The 18,046-nt window shown below is 47.4% G+C and overlaps 1 protein-coding gene across 9 annotated transcripts in view; it reads left to right on the top strand.

Moving 5' to 3' along the window:
- Positions 1 to 18,046, top strand: part of DLG5 (discs large MAGUK scaffold protein 5) — a 1,559,980-nt gene that overhangs the window by 1,133,330 nt on the left and 408,604 nt on the right. For 8 of the 9 annotated variants that reach the window (XM_069610999.1, XM_069611004.1, XM_069611003.1 and 5 more), the window contains one exon: positions 16,693 to 16,857. The exons of the other annotated variant lie outside the window; for it this stretch is intronic. In XM_069610999.1, the coding sequence (XP_069467100.1) occupies positions 16,693 to 16,857 (165 nt within the window). The remainder of the gene's footprint in view (positions 1 to 16,692; positions 16,858 to 18,046) is intronic. 9 annotated transcript variants of the gene reach the window in all.

The raw sequence follows: 18,046 nt of genomic DNA, 5'->3' as shown, positions 1-18,046 counted from the left end.
TTGTTGAAAATCCTTCATAAAGTTGGCTGCTTCACATTTTTGACCCCGCACATGCAGTAGATAATTTTCCTTTGTGTTTTGTTTACTAGCGTACTTTTTTAAATGATAGATGTGTGTGTGTGTGTGTGTGTGTGTGTGTGCGCGCGCGCGCGTGTAACTTAAGTGTATCGATTTTAGGATACTAGTCAAGCTCTATGGATAAGTGTCAACTAATTGTACATTTCTTTCAGCTTTCTGCACCTCTTTTAAGTTTGTTAATACTGACTGCTCTGTCACATTACCATTTTAAGAGAGATTGGGCTAACCTTTTGGACTAGGTGCTCTGCCCACTTTAAGGTTAGTTGGTGTACAGCCCTCAACAGAGAGTTGGGCAAAAACTGCCTTAACAGACCCTATGCATGAATGCATCTGTAACATATTTCCTGGAGGGTTGTTTTTCCATTGCCTGTAAAATCAACTAGATGGCATAGTCAGATTAGGTTAGTATATGCACTCATTTTCCAAATATAACAGACTATTGTATTGTCGTTAGTTTATTTAATTGCCCTGCCTCTACTTGAACAAATGAATCTCATCACCCTATAAAAGGGCACTTTGATACTAGTAGGGCAGAACTAATGATTTACGAAATCTAAGCAAGTATTTTTGCCATATGGGTCCAGTTTGACAGGTTTCAATTGCTAGAGCGATTTTCTCTTGCATTCTGTTATGCTACTGGAAAGTGAACAAAAATATGCCGGTGAAACTCGGGATCAATACAAATAGGTGTTAGGCTGTAACTGCTGGTCAGTTAGAACATCATCAGAATTTCTGGGGCAATGCAGTTACTTGGAAATCTGTCCATGCCTTTTTCCAGGCAGAACTATGTTGGATGGATTCTAGAGCATCTACTTCAGCTAAGACCAGCCTTGTTTTTGTTTTATATATATTTTTTTTTAAAAACTTTTTTTATTTTATTTTTTATACACAACTATAAACAATGGGCACAGCACCCATACAACCTGTAACTTCCCTCCTGCCCCCCCACCCCCTCCGTTCCAGGCTACCTGGTGGAATGCATAGGATATTACACATTACAGACCAATCATTCCACTTCACATATTGCCATTAAAGAACTTCCAGTACCCATGAGATCAGTTCTTATCTGTCCAGGTCTTTTTATTTTCACAATGCAATAGAGCGTATTCATCATTCAGGCACCTCCTTCATTACCATGACTGACCTTACCCTGGGTACGTTATCCACATTGTTGATAAAGTACATTTTTATTAACTGGTTAAGTCACTTTGCTGCGGGGTTCCCCCCCTGTTGTTTGAGCATTTTCTTTTTTTTTTACCAACTTTATATTTGCAAACAGGTTATACACATACATTTGTGACAATCTTTTCAGTAGTAATACATCTTACACCACTTGGCTTCCCTCTGGTGTCGGGCAGTCCCGTTGTGCTAATTCTGACAAGTATTGTTTATACCTTGCCCATATGTTCCTTGGTTTAGAGGGAGGCAACACTGAGTCGATATACAGTTCCTCATTATCATTAGCCCACATCATGTCTTTGTTCCAGTCTTCTATGGTCGGCGGTTGAGTGTTCTTCCACCTCATCAATATGGCCCTTTTGGCTATCAACAAACTTAAATTTAACAATCTTCGCCACGTCGGGTTCATTTTCCCCACCAACCCTAGCATGCTTATTAGCGGAGACCACTCCATTGGTTGGTCTGCCATCATATCCAGTGCTCCGCAGACCTCTGACCAATACTGTTTCAGTTCTGTACAGTGCCATAACATATGAAATATGTTAGCATTTTCACTGTGGCATCTTGGGCAGGTGCCGGGCATAGTGGGATATATTTTCTTAAGCTTAGCCGGGGAATAGTGTGTCCTATGTGTTATAGTGAATCAGCTTGTATAGAATTTTAATCCAATTTATAAATTGTGGGCCGAACCCATAATTGCGCAACACCCCAAAGAGAAAGGGCCAGGAGACTGTGTCAAACGCTTTCTGCATATCTAGGGAGACTGCCACTCCTTGGGCATCGTCTAATATTAGTTGCTGTGGATCTACCCATTATAAACCCTGCTTGATCCTCATGGACCATATATGGCATGAGTCTAAGAGCTAGGATCTTCGCTAAGATCTTAGCATCCGTGTTAATTAAGGATAACGGTAGTTATGACCCACATTCCTCGGGGGGGGGGGGGTTTCCCTGATTTCAGCAGAAGAGTAATTATTGCCTATCTCGTGGTTTCTGGGAGCTCCCCTTTTTGTATTGCCTCAATCCACACTGCGTTTAGTCTGGGTGCTAGTATGTGACCAAATTCTTTATAGAACTCAGCTCCCAGCCCATCCGTGCCTGGGGATTTCCCGTTAGGTAGTGCTTTTATTGCTTCAGTGATGGGTTCCTAGTGGCTTCTGCTACAAGGGTTGTGGGTACTTTGGAGAGATAATGTTCTATTTCGGGTTCTGTGACAGTGCTCTGTGGGGAGTATAAGTCTTTGTAGAATGCATAAAATGTATCTTTTAATTTCATCTGGTCAGTGGTTACTGTACCATCCGTTGTGATTATGCAGGTTATGTTCGTGGGGCCCCTTTCACCACGCACCGTTCTAGCCAATAACCTCCCGGGACGCCTCCCCCTCCCCGTATCTCCTCCCTGCCATTGGTCTATTGAAGTATCTGACCTCCTGATCTGCTGCTTCAATGTATTCCTCAAGCTTGGTCTTGATTTCCGAGCTGATCTGAGGTGACGGGGTAAGCACATATTGGGATTGTAGGGTTGCTATTTGTGTCTCTAATCGGGTTAGTCTACCCCCGATATCTTTCAAGATTCCTCCTTCTATAGATATCGAGTGACCCCTGACCAAACTTTAAACGCCTGCCATAGTATAGCCTGGGTTGAGACCGAATTTTCTTTGTATCAAAATATTCATGTATGTATTGTTCCATTGAATTTTTATAAACCAGGTCTCTTACCGCTGCCGGCTTAAATCTCCATAGTGGACGGTCATTTGGCCTGTGGGGGATTCTAAGTGTTAATTGTATTGGGGAGTGGTCCGAGTATGTCCTGGGGTGTATGCGGGTATCAACGACCCATGCCATGCTATCCGTGTCTATTAGCCATAGGTCTATTCTGGAGTGCATGTCATGCACTGTACAGTAGTATGTATATTCTCTCGTGTCCGGGTGTAATGTTCTCCAGGCGTCCTTGAGATTCAGGTCTGACATATGTATGAGTATTGCCTGCGCTGCTTTTGTTAATGTTCTGGCTTAAAGTTTCCCCAAACCGCCGTGTCCTCCCCCTCCCCTCCCCCGACGCAAATCACTTGAGCTGTTGGAAAGCCTGCTCATTTCTCAAAGATCGAAGAGTAGAAATCTGGTTGGTCAGTATTTGGACCAGATATATTAAGGAAGACTATTTCTTTGTCATAAAGACTACCATGGAGCAGTACATATCTCCCTTCTGTATCGCATTCAACTTTTATGAGCTGGAAAGGTAGTGTTTTATGTAGCAGTATTGCGACACCTCTAGCCCGTCTGGAGTATGTTGTGAAATATCGAAAGGCCCCCCAATTGGGTATCAAATGTTCGGACTGTCTGGGCCCCATATGCGTCTCTTGCAGGAATATAATCTTAGCAGATTGCCTATCAAGATATGCCATGATCCTCCTTTTATTTATTTTGGAGCCAAGGCCCCTTACATTCCAGCTTAGCAAATTGATATTGTCTCTACCTTTGTTACCCATTATCTGTGTGGTAGTTGCATATGTGTGTGCACCAGTGATCTTCCATTGTATTCTTTAGCGCCTTTGTGTGTACCACCTGTGTGCTTTTTCTTTTATTAACCTCTAATGCATAACAAACCCCCAACCGTCCCCTGGTCCCCCCTCCCCCCCTACCTCACAGTTCCCCAAACTTCAACTGTGCAGTTAGATATCCAACCCTCCCCTCCCATCAATGTCTTAAGCTCCTGCTGCAGGGGGGGGGGCTGCGGTGTTTCCAGTGCGCGCACCGATATCAAGTCCAAGTGTCATTACCGGTTCCGTCTCGTTCCTCTCACACATTGCGATGTCCCGGGTTGTTGTCTATTCATTTGAAGTTTACGTTACGTTGCTTCCAGACGTGGGATTCTATAGGGAGCCTTCCCCGTTGCTATTCTTCTTGTGTCATTAGCGTGTTGGGGATGATGTGGCCCACAGCTTCCTTAATAACCACCTTCTAGGGTTGTCCATTGTTTGGAGGGATATGTGTCTATACAAAGTTTGCAGCTTCCTCAGGGAATGTGAAGAAATATGACTTATTCTGATGCTGGATTTTAAGCCTAGCGGGATAGAGCATTGCATACTGCACTTGTCGATCGCAAAGCATCTTCTTGACCCCAGTAAAGAGCTTTCTTTCCTGTTGGACCACCAGTGTGAAGTCTGGGTAGATGCGTATTACGTTAGCCTCCCATCTTAACTCCTGTTTCTCTCTGGAGGTTCGTAAGATCAGATCCCTGTCCCTGTAGTTTAATATGCGTGCAATGATCGGTCTGGGTATGCCCCTGGCTTGGGCTTCGGAGCCAATGATCTGTGTGCCCTCTCCACTAGGAGCATCGGAGACCAACCCGGTTCACCTAGAACCATGCGCAAGAGATCTTCTACCGCTTTCTCCATAGTTCCTCTGATTGCGTCTTCCGGGACCCCTATAATGGGAATATTGTTTCTGCGGGATCTCGCTTCTAAGTCTTCACATTTAGATTTCACGGTGCCCAGCTCTATGGCCATAGTGGAAAGTGTTTTTCAGATTTTCCAAGGAATCTTCTGCTCCCGATATCCTTGTTTCAGCCTCAGTCATGCGGGAGGTAGTCTTATCGAGTTGTCTTAATGGTGGCCACACTCGCTGTGATTCCATCTAGTTTGTCTGTAAGTGCTGCGAAACCCTGCTGCATGGCCACAAAGACCGCCTGGGGGTCCATTATTGTGGTCGGGGGAGTTTGTTGTTCCTGTGTGGACATATCCCCTTCGGGGTCAGAAGCCGTGTCCTTCTGCATTGTGGTCGTAAATTTGTCTATTGTGCCTCTGTTCTTTTTGTGGCCAAAGTTCTTGGGCATCGTACTGGCCAAATGGGCTCTCTGTAAAGGGCGTTACTAAGCAGCCCCCTCCCCCCCAGTTGCCTTTCGGGTAGGGTGTCAGGGCCGTCGTTAGATTCAGCACGTGTAGCCTCTGCCTTTCTTTTGGGCGGATTTAAGTGTCTCTTGCGGTGTCTTCGCACCAATCCATTTTTCAGCCCTAGCCAATGGTGATGTGGTATAGGAGCAGTTGGTGGTTCAGGATACCTCCTTCACGTCTTGTAATTACGGCTGCTCAGGAAGTGGTCAGCAGCCACAACAGAGTGAGACCCGCTGGTGCTCCGTCTTGCGGTACTGGCCCCCAGTTCCCTTGGGAGATGCCTTGATCACTGCTGGGGGATTGCCAGCGTCTCTACATCATGCTACGGTCATTTCCACCATATGTAACTGCCGTGTGGCGCGAGGGCTGCAGGTGGGAGCATGGGGTTAGACTGGCGCAGCTTATGCAGGGTTCGTCATTGTGTCCCGGGGGCCCCGCTGGGACGACCGGAGTGTTCTGCTTTGTTGGCCAGTAGGCCGCATATGGAAGGAGGGCGCCGCGGCCCAGACCAGCAGAGTTTAAGTATTGATGCCCCCGAAGCCTGGGAGCTGCGGTTTGTGCCCTCTCCGCGGCTTCAGGCTGCCGCGTGATCTGCCTGCCGTGCGGCGGATGAGGATGTGTGTGTCGGCAGGGAGGCAGGGCCCGTCTAACCTCTCCCTCTCAAGCACGGAGCAGGGTCGGGAGTCTATTCCACTCCCACCGCCGTGAGAATGTCCATGGGAGGGTCTGCAGGTGCTCGTCGGAGTTTGGTGCGTGGGGCTTCTATGTTTCTTATTGCGAGTCCCACGCAGTTTTCATGGAGAACCGGATCAAAAGAGATCATTTATCACGGCGCACACCCCTGGAAACTGCCAGAGCTCACACAGGAGCCTCCATTTTCTCCTGTGTGCAGCAGCGCCCCCCCCGTTTGAGCATTTTCCATAAACTAAGACTAATGATGCCTAAATGGGTGCCAGTAATCAATTGGTCAACTATTGATTGGGAGCGTAGATGCATACTGTGTTTCTCTTTGTTCACATGTATTCATGAAGTTCAACCAGTTCCGGAAACTAGGTGCTTCACACTTTCCCCATGTTCTCGCTATCCTATATCTTGCCGTCACAGTGGCCATCCCCAGTAGTCTTTTCTGATCCTCAATTAGTGCTAATAGCCATAATTCCAGCTTATAATTCCATGTGGACAGTAACATCTCGAACATTGCTGCCTCGATTTCCCCCCCGCCCCCACAAAAGGCCCACGCTACGTGGTAGAATCGACTGAGTCTTCCTTGCATCTTTTACATAAAGGGGATCTCTGAGGGAAGAATCTGCCCAGACGGGCCAGAGAATAGTAGACTTGGGGAAGGAATTTAAAGTGCATTGTTCTAAATCGACCATTTAGGGACAAATTACGTGTTTGCATACCTATGAGTTTCCACTGCTCTCAATTTAACACTGTCCCTAGTGACATTTCCCATTGACTCTTATGGGTCTCACCGCCCATCTCCCTTCCCGCTCTAGTCATTTTGTAGATGGCGGACACTAGCTCTTTGGTGGACAGTGGGTTGAGTACATATTGAAGTATTGGGTGGGGGGCAGGTGCCCGTGGGAACTCTGGTCACTTAGCTCTTATAACCTCTCTGTCTAAAACACAATAACATGGTCACGACTATCCAATCGCCTCTGGCCTTCAAGACATCCCATGTTATAAATTGTCCATTATTCCATTATGTATCCTGTCACCCAAGGTCTGGGCTCCCTTTTTCAAAGTGTGCCTGGAAAACGTTCTTGTGTGTGAGTGGGATTCTGCAGATTTTGTATAGGAAGTCTGGGGAGCGGCAGGCCACATTGCCCATCATTTGACCAATTAACCGCCAGGCCTCACATTTCACTTCTATTGGTTGGACCTCAGCTCGTGACACTTTTTCCTGTGTGCCCCATAGCATCGCTTGTTGGTTTTTTGGGGACACGGTAGCCTTTGCCAGTATTGAGTGCGTTTGTTCGATACTAGGGGACCCACATCCAGCCACGTATCGGGCCTGTGCGGCTAGGAAATATAAGTATAAATTAGGATATTTCAATCCTCCTCGTTCATATGTCAGCGCAACAGTGTCGTAACGCACCCTGGCTTGCCTGCCGGCCCAGGCTAGTCACACCAGCAGGCTATTGAACCGTGACCAGAACTGCACCGTAGGCCAGATAGGCACATTGAATATTTAGAGTAGTTTGGGCAGGATCACCATTTTGGCTAGCACAATACGGGCCACCTGGGAGATGGGTAACAGGATCCACAAGTACACTCTATGTTCCAGTAGTTCCAGAGCTCTCACATAGTTCTCTCTATACAACTCTCCTATTGAGGGGGTCATCAGGATACCCAGGTATTTTATACTTTGGGGACACCATCGAAAGTCCCTTCCTACATCTGTTTGCTGAACGCTTGGGGTCAAAGGTAAGACTTCTGATTTATCCCAGTTTATTCTGAGTCCGAAGAGGTCTCTGAATCTCATTATCTCCTGTGTCAGCTGTAGTAAATTCCGTCTTGGGTGCTTGATATACAGTAATATATCGTCCGCATATAGGGAAACTATAGTGAGGTGCGAGTGTATACGTATGCCTCTATGTGCATGACATTCTCTTATGTAACAGGCTAGAGGCTCCACTGCAAGAGCAAACAAGATCGGCAACAGGGGACAGCCCTGTCGAGTTCACCGCTTTGGGTGAATACATTCTGATGTCATGCCATTTGTGTAAACCACCGCCCTAGGTTCTGTATATAGCACGCAGACCCAACCTATAATTGTGAGACCAAACCCGGAGTGGCGGAGGACCTCAAACCTGAACGGCCACTCCACGGATCGAAGGCCTTTTCTGCGTTCTGGGTCGACATTATGCGTGAGCGTAAACAGTCGCCTTAGGTTATTTTGGGTGGAACGGCCGGGAATGAAACCTGCCTGGTCCAGGAGGATTAGTGCAGGCATGTGTGGTATAAGACTGTCCGCCAATATTTTTGCCAATATTTTGTTGTCAGTATTAATTAGTGACAGTGGCCTATATGATGTGCATTTCTGTTGGTCCTTCTCTGATTTGAGGAGCACTGTCACCAGGGCTGTTCTAGTGGATTCAGGAAGGACACCGGTGACCAGGGTACTGTCATACATATCTCGGAGATGTGGGTGCAAGTGGTTTATGTGGGTCTTATACAATTCTGCTATTATCCCATATAACCGGGGGCCCTTCCATTCGGGAGTGCAAGAACAGCTTTATGTATCCCTTCCCCCCGATATAGGTGTGTTTAAACTCTTCCCTTGATCCGGGCCGAGCGCCCCCCCCCTCCCGTAGGGCAATTTTATCGAAGTACAGCGTTATAGTGTCATGGCCCACATTGGTGCAGGATGTATATAGCATGTCATAGTATATGCAGGAAATATTAATAATTCCCACAAGCTCCCCAGTAAGACATCCATTCGGGTCTTCCACCCCCACAATGGGTGCCAATTTATGTTCTCGCTGGAGCAGTACCCTTGCCCAGATCTAGTTGCCGCAACCAGGTCTCCAAGGTACCTCTCCACCCTCATTGCTAGTTGTTCAGTTCCTCCCTTTTTGTTCCTAGGGCGCTGCATGTCTCGGGGGGGGGGGGGGCCCTGTTGGTTCTCTAATTCTTTAATGGCCAACTCTAATTTATGCATTGATTTACGTAGAGCTTTCAGTATCCCCTCCCTCCTTTGAAATGCAACATCTTCTAACATACACTTTGATGTCCTCACAGACAAACCCCGGGTCGGGGACCGACCCCACATTGGTTAGAAAATATGATTGTATGTCTCGACCTATTTCCCCACGGAACACAATATCATCTAGAGCACCAGCCCTGAACCGCCACCTCAGTAGTTTCGGGGGCCCTGCTAGTCCTGTAATGCCAGTGAACACTGGGCAGTGATCCGAAAGAGTCGTAGGGAGCATCTCGGCCTCAGTCACCCCTCTAGCCAGGAGTGGGGGTGGTAACCATGATACAATCTATTCTAGAGGAGCTGCCATGGACACTAGAAAAAGAGTATTCCCTGTCTGTGGGGTGCCTCCCTCGCCATACATCAAGTAACCCGTGATATTCTGTGATACGAGTCCATGCCGAGGCTGCACGCAGTAAAGTCTGCTGTGTTGTAGATCTAGCCAGGTCTAATGTGATGGCCATATTGAAATCTCCTGCCCATATGATATTGTAGTGCGAGAATTTGTGGATATGATTGGCACCTTGGTGAAATAAATCAGGGGAGTCCGTATCAGGGGCGTATATGTTCATCAAAATAAGTTTTTGACCAGAGATTTCCCCAGCTATTATTATAAAGTGCCATTCGTCATCACAAATCTGTTTGTGTAACTTAAATTCTAGAGAACGATTTATGTATGTCGCTACCCCCCTGGAATGCGTGGTACATAAGGATCTATTTCTATAGATTCCCCAGCCCGCCAAGCTGGGGGGGGGAGGGGACGCACCCGAGCTAGGTGTGTTTCCTGTAAGTATAGAATATTTACGTTATGATTTTTGCTATAGTTTGCTATCAGCCTTGCTTTTTTCTGGTTAGTGAACCTGCATATATTCCATGTCATCAGCGATATTACTTTATCTCACTTTCTCCCAGGCTCGGTTGTTCCCATGTTGCGGGTAGTAGTACAGTATTTCTGGCTCAGTAGCTCCTGCGTGTTTGGGTTGTTCCTTGGACCATTTTTGGTGGGCTTCCCTGATATGTGATGGAAGTCTACTTATTCTTCTGTGCTTTGCCTCCCAAGCCCTCCCGCTGTCCCCAACACAAACTGCATTAAATGAATCCTTGTACCAAGCTTCAGTATCCTCCTCTCCCCACCTTATGCCAGAAACGTAAACCAACCGGCTCCCACTCCCTGCACCCTCCACTCCCAAACAATCCTCATCAACTAATTCTCAACAATGTCTGCAGTGTCTGCAGGAAATGGGGAGCTGTGGGTGGCCAAATCGCTCCTTGTGGCAACGGCCACACTCCTCGATTCCACATCCCGTTCCTTCACATCTGGAACCCGCCGTTTGAATTGGCCAGTCAGCTATATGGTAGTTCCAATTAAAGTGTTAAGACGACATCAGGGCGAATGTCGAGATGACCTTCCACGATCTGGGAGATTCATTGCGAAACGCTCGGCCGCTTCCAGTCTAGTGAAGTTCACTAAGCCTTTATAAAGCACCTGTGGCTTGGCTGTGTATATCATGTAGTATTACACCTCCTTCTTTTGAGGAATATTTTTAACAGACCGAAAAGTCTTACATTGTTCCTGGACCAATGGACTGAAGTCCGGGAAGAGGCGAATTGTGGCTGACCCCACCGCAGTTCCTTCTTGTCCCTGGCGGTGCGAAGCAGGATATCTCTATCATGATCACTGAAGATTCTGGCTATGATGGGCGACTCCTGGATGGGGTTTGGGGGGGGGGGGGGGTCTCGCCGCCAGTGACCAATGAGCTCTTTCCACCATGCACATGTTTGTGAGCGGGGGTCCCCCAGTACTTCCACCAGGAGTTTCTCCACAAACTTCTCCATGTTGTTAATCGGTGTGGATTCCGGTATTCCCAGAATGCATATATTTTGCCTGGACCGGCCCTCTAGATCATCGTTTTTCGCGACCACCTTCTTGACTGCTTGTTGTAGTTCGGCCACTTCCCGCTGTAGAATAGCCACTTTGTCCTCACCCTCACCTATCCTCTGCTCTGCTTCCGACATCCGGCCACAGCGTTTATCTATTTGTATAGCAGAGACATCCACCTTTCAGGTAAGGGCATCGATCTTTGCCCCCAGGTTGTCCGTGCTGCTTTTCAAGGCCAGCAGATTCTGGTTTAGTGCGTTCATGTCCACCTGAGCTGGTGCTGGACTTTGGGAGGAGAGGGCGGAGGTTGATCAGGTCGGGCAAATTGATACATCTTGGCCTGTCTTTTGGGGCTGACCATTGCGCAGATCCAGCAGTGGCCCACACCTCGTCCGGATCACTGTGTCTCATTACTGTGGCACTACAATACAGTTGTTTGGCAGGGGAGGCCTCGCAGGTTAGGAAGCGGGTTAACAGCGCCAGTCTCCGAGTCTGTTACCGGATATTAAACGGTTGCACACTACATATGCCAGTCCTTCAAAATCCAGGATAGGGAAGTAGTCAATGGGCTATATTGGGCTCTGTTTGGGAACCCCTGCTTTTAGTGGAAGGGGTGTCGGGATGGGACCCCACTAGAAGCTTACAGTAACATCCACCAAGGTCAGGTTGTGTTTGAAATGTGCAATGGCACGTCTAGATGACCACCAATATGTAGGTATGGGTTCTTACTTCTGGTGCTGCTCAGGTTTGTGCAGTGTATTACTGTTCCCCCTATGAATGTGTTTTAATCTTCTCTTTATATTGGGACCTAGGCCTCTGGCTTAGGAGCTTAGGGTCAGCAGTGCAGTTTCCTTGGCGCCGCGTCACTGAAGTTCACACAAATGCTGTCCCTCCTGCCTCTGTCCATGAATATGGGCTCCTACCCGTCAGTTAGGTAATTTACGGGCCCAGATGTTATTTGTCCCAAGGAGGCCCCATGGAGTGGGGGCTGGAGAGGGGTCCCCATGTTGGCAGCGCGGAGTAGATGATCAGAGAAGTCTGTGGGCACCCAGTGGCCTAACCCTCAGCCCAGCGTTCTACGTGGCTCTTAGGGCACCACAGCCGGCGTCCTCCCGGATCACTGTACGCAGTGTACCGATGTAGGTGCTCGAGAAAGCGGTGCCCAGCTTTAGCTGCTGCCCGGATTTGGAGGCAGGATCCCCCTCGGTTTCTGGTGCATGGTTGGAGGGGGGTGGGAGGGACATCCAGCCTGTGTCGCTCAGGGGGGGGGTTCAGTAGTGAAGGCTCTCCTGGGCTCACTGTCACTACAGTCAGGGCTCCCCACAGGGAAGCCGTGCCCGAAACAAGCCTCCACGCTCCTCTTCTCAGCTCCTCCAGGAGTCACCGCCCAGCGACGGTGTCGCATGCAGCAATCTTGGGAGTACGGGACAGGGCTGCCTCAACGCCGAACACCAGGGACCGCAGCCAAGTGCTGGTGTTGTTCTCTGTTACACAGGTACCTGCTGGCCTGCACCGTTGCTCTCCCCAGTCTGTTTTTCCGGTGATATGGTGTCAGTCCAGGCCAGCTCTCGCCCCGGCGCTCTTCACAGGGGTGCCCCACACAGTCGGGACCAGGATCAAATGCTGCCCCACCCCTTCAGGATTCTGTTCTGTGGGTTCCGTGGAGAGGGCAGGGATTTAGGTCATAGGATTTTATAGAGGATTACAGGCCATTGCTGGAGCGTTTCAGGAAGCAGCCATTTTCTTAGCAGTGCAATAGCGCCCCCGTAATCTTTATTGTTCACAGCATCTTTGTAATTTTGTTTTTAGTTTCTATTTTCTTATTACTAGATTATTTATTTCTCCTTTTTAGGTGGATAGGCTTGGTCATAAGCATTATAGAAGGTCCCATGAAAGAGAGTGACTTTACTTATAATCCTGTTCCTCATTGTTAGGATGGATTTTCAGTTAGACTCAACCCTGTGGTCAGATTCTGAGACGCTACTTTGTGCTGATGAATAAGGGCAAACACTAATGTCTTTTCTTTTGGGGTAGCGTAACTGAACATCAAGACTTAGAAGGGCATGAGAGTGGTGAAGGGTTCCTTTTATATATATATATATCCACACCCCCACACCACCCTCTTAATACAAGTTAGGCAGAATGTAAAAAAATAGTCATTTATTTAGGCCTTAGGCAAACACTTATCAAGGAAAAACCATAAATAACACACTAAAACATTCACTATTAATATATACACATTCACCTTTATGAACTATAAGAGCACTACGACTCCAATTTTTAAAAGACATCTAGGTCTGTTTTTAGAATATTGTAAAACTAGTAAAGTAAGTGAATAAAGAACTAGATCCAGGTATATAAATCACACTTTGAGAGCCAATAGGTTGAAAATAAAGGTGTTTGCAAACACCATACAAAACCTTATAAATGGGTACTATTCTTAGAAAGTTATTCCCTAGAAGTATGAACAAGTGTTAGCTTGAGCCAACAAGTAGTTTGTAACTGTTCCAAAATAGAATAAAAACAAGAGGAACGTCTTTAACAGAACTTCAACCACCTTAATTAGGCCCAAGGGAGGATACCGGACTATAGCAACAAAGTTCAAGGCTACGCAAGGAGAGGTAGGATTAGGACTATACACCCATACAACCCTATGGAGACTGAGGCGGCCAAAACAGGTATGTTTACTCCTCCCCTGTACTCGGATTATTCACTCAAGGATCACTGTAGGAGTTCCTGAATTTGCTGGGCCTTCTCGATTCGTGGCTTGGTTTTTTTGGAGAAATCCAAGGGCCGCTGGTGCAGAGGTCACTTCAGGTGTCATGTTGTTGGGTCTTGCTAGATCGTGGTTCTTGGCTCCAATGGATCATTTTTGGAATGTTGATAACTGAACACCCAGGGCACAACTTACTACTGGACCACCTCTATGGCGGCGAACTCAGTGGTCTCCCAGGATGCGATGCAGCCTAAGAATAACAATGGCCGCTTGAAGAAAATGGCAGAGGGTGACCCTTGCGGCAGAAAAAAAGAAAATTGTCCTGCAAGGTGTCTCTTCGTGGTGGAGGGCTGCAACTTCATGGAATATGCTTGTTGTTCATGAGCTTAGGATATGTGGAATCCCAAGACTTAACTCTGCAGAGCGTGGGTTGCAGCATAGTAGCCCAGGAAGACATCTGGCTAGCCAAAAGGATGTATCTGGGTCTCTTCTGAGCGCTTTCAGTGGCTCCATATTCAAGCAAAGATCGGGACTGGTTATTCCCCAGTTCATGGGTCAAGCACGGATGAAGGTCTTCAGGCGATCTGTAGAGAGAAAGGGCTTCACTAAGCAAGTGAATGAAGGCCTGCTGTCGATTTTCCAACTATTAGTTTTGGCTATTTAGCAGGCTGCTCTCCTTCGTAATGGTCTTGGCTCCAATGATGATCTGAAGAATAGCTTCAGGACTCCCCCTTTTATCCAGGGTGCTGCCCCCAACCCACCAATGGCAAGGATCTACAGCATTCAATCTTGGCAGGGGCTGTCCAATCCTAGACAGCCTCTGGCCACTGCATATGCCCAGCTACAGACACACACACACTGGCACATATGTGGACTGGATCCAGACAAACCCAGTCCCCACATGCAGCCAAATACACAGACTGCCACTTAGCCCACAAAGGCTGGAGACTTCCCTAGGAAAGGCATACCATAAATGGCAAATCCGGCCACTCCAGGGCAGGAAGAAGGTCCAACTACAAGATGGCCAAAGGACAAGCGAAACTCTTGTGGCTCCAAGCAAAAAAGCTTCACTTACCTCCAAAAAACAGGAAAGGTTCAACACAAAGCAAAATGTGGGGGTATCCCCTTGTTGTCTATGGAGGGAAAGTAGCAAAAGGAAAATATTTCCTAACAATCGCTACAGGCATCTTCATTTAATCTATCAAAAAGCTAATTCCTATATACTCAGGAGTTGAATTGGGAATGAATGTGAGAAACCTAATGCAATAACTTGCAAAATAAACAGACAACAAATATCAGGAGATTATGAAGCCATATGGCGGCAGATAAATGTTGAAAATGCATGCTGTTTCCTTCTCAACAGTTTAAAATAAATTAACATGCTTTTTGGAGATTAAATTGGTTTAGGTAAAGCCATCTATAGTAGCAAATTAATGTACTTTCTATCATGGTTAAAGTGCTTTGAGATGCCACACTTTGGCAGGATTATGCAGTATTAATGCATATAATGAAAATACTGATGCTAGAAAACTAGGATTGCAAATAAGTAACTGCTCTTGCATTTGGCATTTTTACCTACGATTTCAGCTGGCATTTTGTAGTGACATACCAAAAACAGATGATCCCAACATTCCCTTACATCCTCTCCCTCCCCGCCCCCAACCACCCTGAACCCTCCATTTCTGGACGGATTCCCCTGCACTCTTTATAGTGCCTGCTCCCTATCTTCCCTTTCGCCAGCCTTTCCTCATTTCCCTTAAATGGCAGCCCCCACTTTCGGATACCTTCTCTTGAGATTGACTCTGGAACCTCTCCCCACCTATCACTCCCCTCCCCTCCCCTCCCCTGCTGTCTCACCTCCTCCTTTTCCCCTATCTCATGGTGTTTTCAGGTCTTTGGATATAGACCGGTCATTCAGCAGCTGACCCCAGTCCGCCGTTATCCCTTCTTCCGCTGTGTGAGCATGGACAGCCTGTAATCATTCCAGTTTGGCTATTCCCCATCTACGGGCATCCCTGCGCCATTGTGTTATTGACAGCCCCTGTGGATGCTTCCAGGTGATTGCCATCCAGCGCTTGGCTAAGATCAATAGGAATCTCACCATCTTGTTCCGCGACTTGTAACTTTTCCCCTCTGGAAATATTCCCCATATACATACTCTTGGGTTACAGTCCAATTTTGTCACTAACAAATCGTTCATCCCTTTGACCACCCTGTCCCAGTAGTTCGCCATGACCCCACATTCCCAGACCATGTGCCAGTGTCCCGCTGGTGCCCTCCCGCACCTCGTGCACTCATCACTTAAGGTTTGCTTCATTGCTCGTAATCTGGTTGGTCACATACAGATATCTGAACACCAACATCAGTTTCCCATTTTCCTTTTACCTTCAATTCCCCCCTGGGTTCCTCCACCTGCAAGGCCTTGTTAATGCCTGATAACCTTGCGCCACCACCCCCCTCACCGCCCGCTTGCTCCAGTATTACCTGTAATAGCGGGCTTGCCTTTGGTTCCATCAGTATTCCCTCCCATAACTCTGCTAGCCTTTTAACTACTGCGTCGTATGTCAGAAACAATCCATTCTGGAGTTCATTCTTCACACACCATTCTGCAAATGTCAGTTGCCCCCGAAAACCCCCTCTGCACCCCTGCCCTTCCACGAGCCTGCCTTAACTTCTGGTCCGTCCGCCAGGGTAAGCTCCCACTGTATGGCCCCTCAGATTTCCTTTTTCGAACATATTTTTTCCATACCTCTCTGATTGCCTCAAATACAATTGTCATCCCTTTGTTCCCCACTGGAGTCCATAATATTTCCAGCCCTTGTCGGTGGGTCTGTAAACTTCCCACCAGTCCTTTCAGGAATTCACCACTGAAGTACCATTTGCAATTGGGCCTCTATGCAGTACTTCTCATAGTGCGGCATGTCCAGCCCGTCTTCCAACCTCAGTCTCCGTAGTGTCACCAGGGATACCCTCCACCTTCCTGAGTTCCACAGTAGCTCCCCAATTCTACCATCCAGCATCTTAAAGATCATCTTTTTGGCCACATATGGTATATTGTTTAAAAAATAGAGCAATCTAAGGAATATCACCATTTTACATAGTGCCACCGTCCCCATCAGGGAGAGAGGCAATCCTTTCCAAAAACTGTATAGATCCTTAACTTTACAATACAATTCCTCTCTCCTTTTCTTCCGATTATTGTCTTTAAATCTGTTAATACTTTTTTATTGTCCTTGCTTTAGCTCTCGCCTGGAATCTGTTAGCAGCCATTCAACTCCTCAGGGCAGTGGTGCTGCAACCCCGGACAATCATTCAATCATTGACACAGTTAGTGAGCAAGATGAAGGTACAATGACGCCTCCTTCCAAGCAAACTACCCCAACCACCAGCCCCCGCAGCTCTGTGAGGTAAGCTCATTAATATTCGGTGTGCGAGGGCTGAGGGGAATGGGGTGCTATGCCAGAAGAAGTCCTATCAGTATGCATTCAATGGTATTTCACCACTTAAGATAAAGTTTGAGTCTGTATTGTATGTTATGAGGGTTGTATGCTAGATCAAATCACCACAGTAGTGATCTTGGAGCCCTTGGCTTGTCTGTGAAATAGACATATTGTGTCCCTGCCCGGGATGACCAGATCTTTGTCTGAAGAGAGAAGAGTAGTTGGGATAAGAAAAGGGGAAGGAAAAGCAGGTAATGTTTTTTTGTTTTTTTTTTAACTTGTTTATTTTTTAGCAGAACACAGGAAAACATTACATTACAATCCTTTGACATATATCACATTTCAAGTCATATTTATCATCTCCTAAATGTCCGTCCCTTCTTCCCCCCCTTCAGTTGCCTTCTAGATCTTGCTCCTCCGCTGATTGCGTGAGGTCCCCATCCCCAGCTCGTTGGGCATTCATCACTGAGCGCGGTTTGTATGTTAGGGCTGGGAAGCGCTGGTCATAGTCTATCACAGGCGACCAAATGTTTGTGAAGTGGTGAAGGTGGCCTCTATTTGCTGCCATGATTTTTTCTGCTATGAAGATGTCCCAAAGCTTCAGCCACCATAAGATCAGCAGGGGGCCCTCCGGGGACTTCCAAGTCCGGGCCACTGTGATTTTTGCAGCTAAGAGCAATTGTGTTATGAGAGTCGCCTGCTTGCCGGATCTCGGATAAATGCCCGGGATCGGGATCCCCAGTAGGATTGGTTCCAGCTCCAGCTGTACCGTGGTCTGAGTAATGTCTGCAATGCTAGCTATGCACTGGGACCAGAAGTTCGTCACCACTAGGCATGTCCACCACATATGTAGGTAGGAGCCCACCATGCCGCAACGGCGCCAGCATAGCGGGCTCAGGTATTGATTGCAATGATGTAGTCGAAGGGGTGGGTAATACCATCTCAGCAGGAGTTTGTGCGCGCATTCCCGATTCGTCACGCAGAAAGACGAGTGCGGCCGCGCCCAAATATCAGTCCATGATTGGTCTTGAATCGGGTGTCCCAGCTCTGTTTCCCACTGTGTCATATAAGTCGCTTTAGCAGTGAGCAAGTCCGTCTGTAATAATTTGTATAGCGTGGTAATCCGCCCTCGGCTCGGTGGATCCGTGGCCGTTAA

This window comes from Ambystoma mexicanum, chromosome 8 (genome assembly GCF_040938575.1).
Source record: "Ambystoma mexicanum isolate Mex_15411 chromosome 8, UKY_AmexF1_1, whole genome shotgun sequence".
Classification (NCBI taxonomy): Eukaryota; Metazoa; Chordata; class Amphibia; order Caudata; family Ambystomatidae; genus Ambystoma; species Ambystoma mexicanum.
The sequence above is the reverse complement of the archived record's forward strand: the minus strand, read 5'-3'. Positions and strand labels throughout refer to the sequence as shown.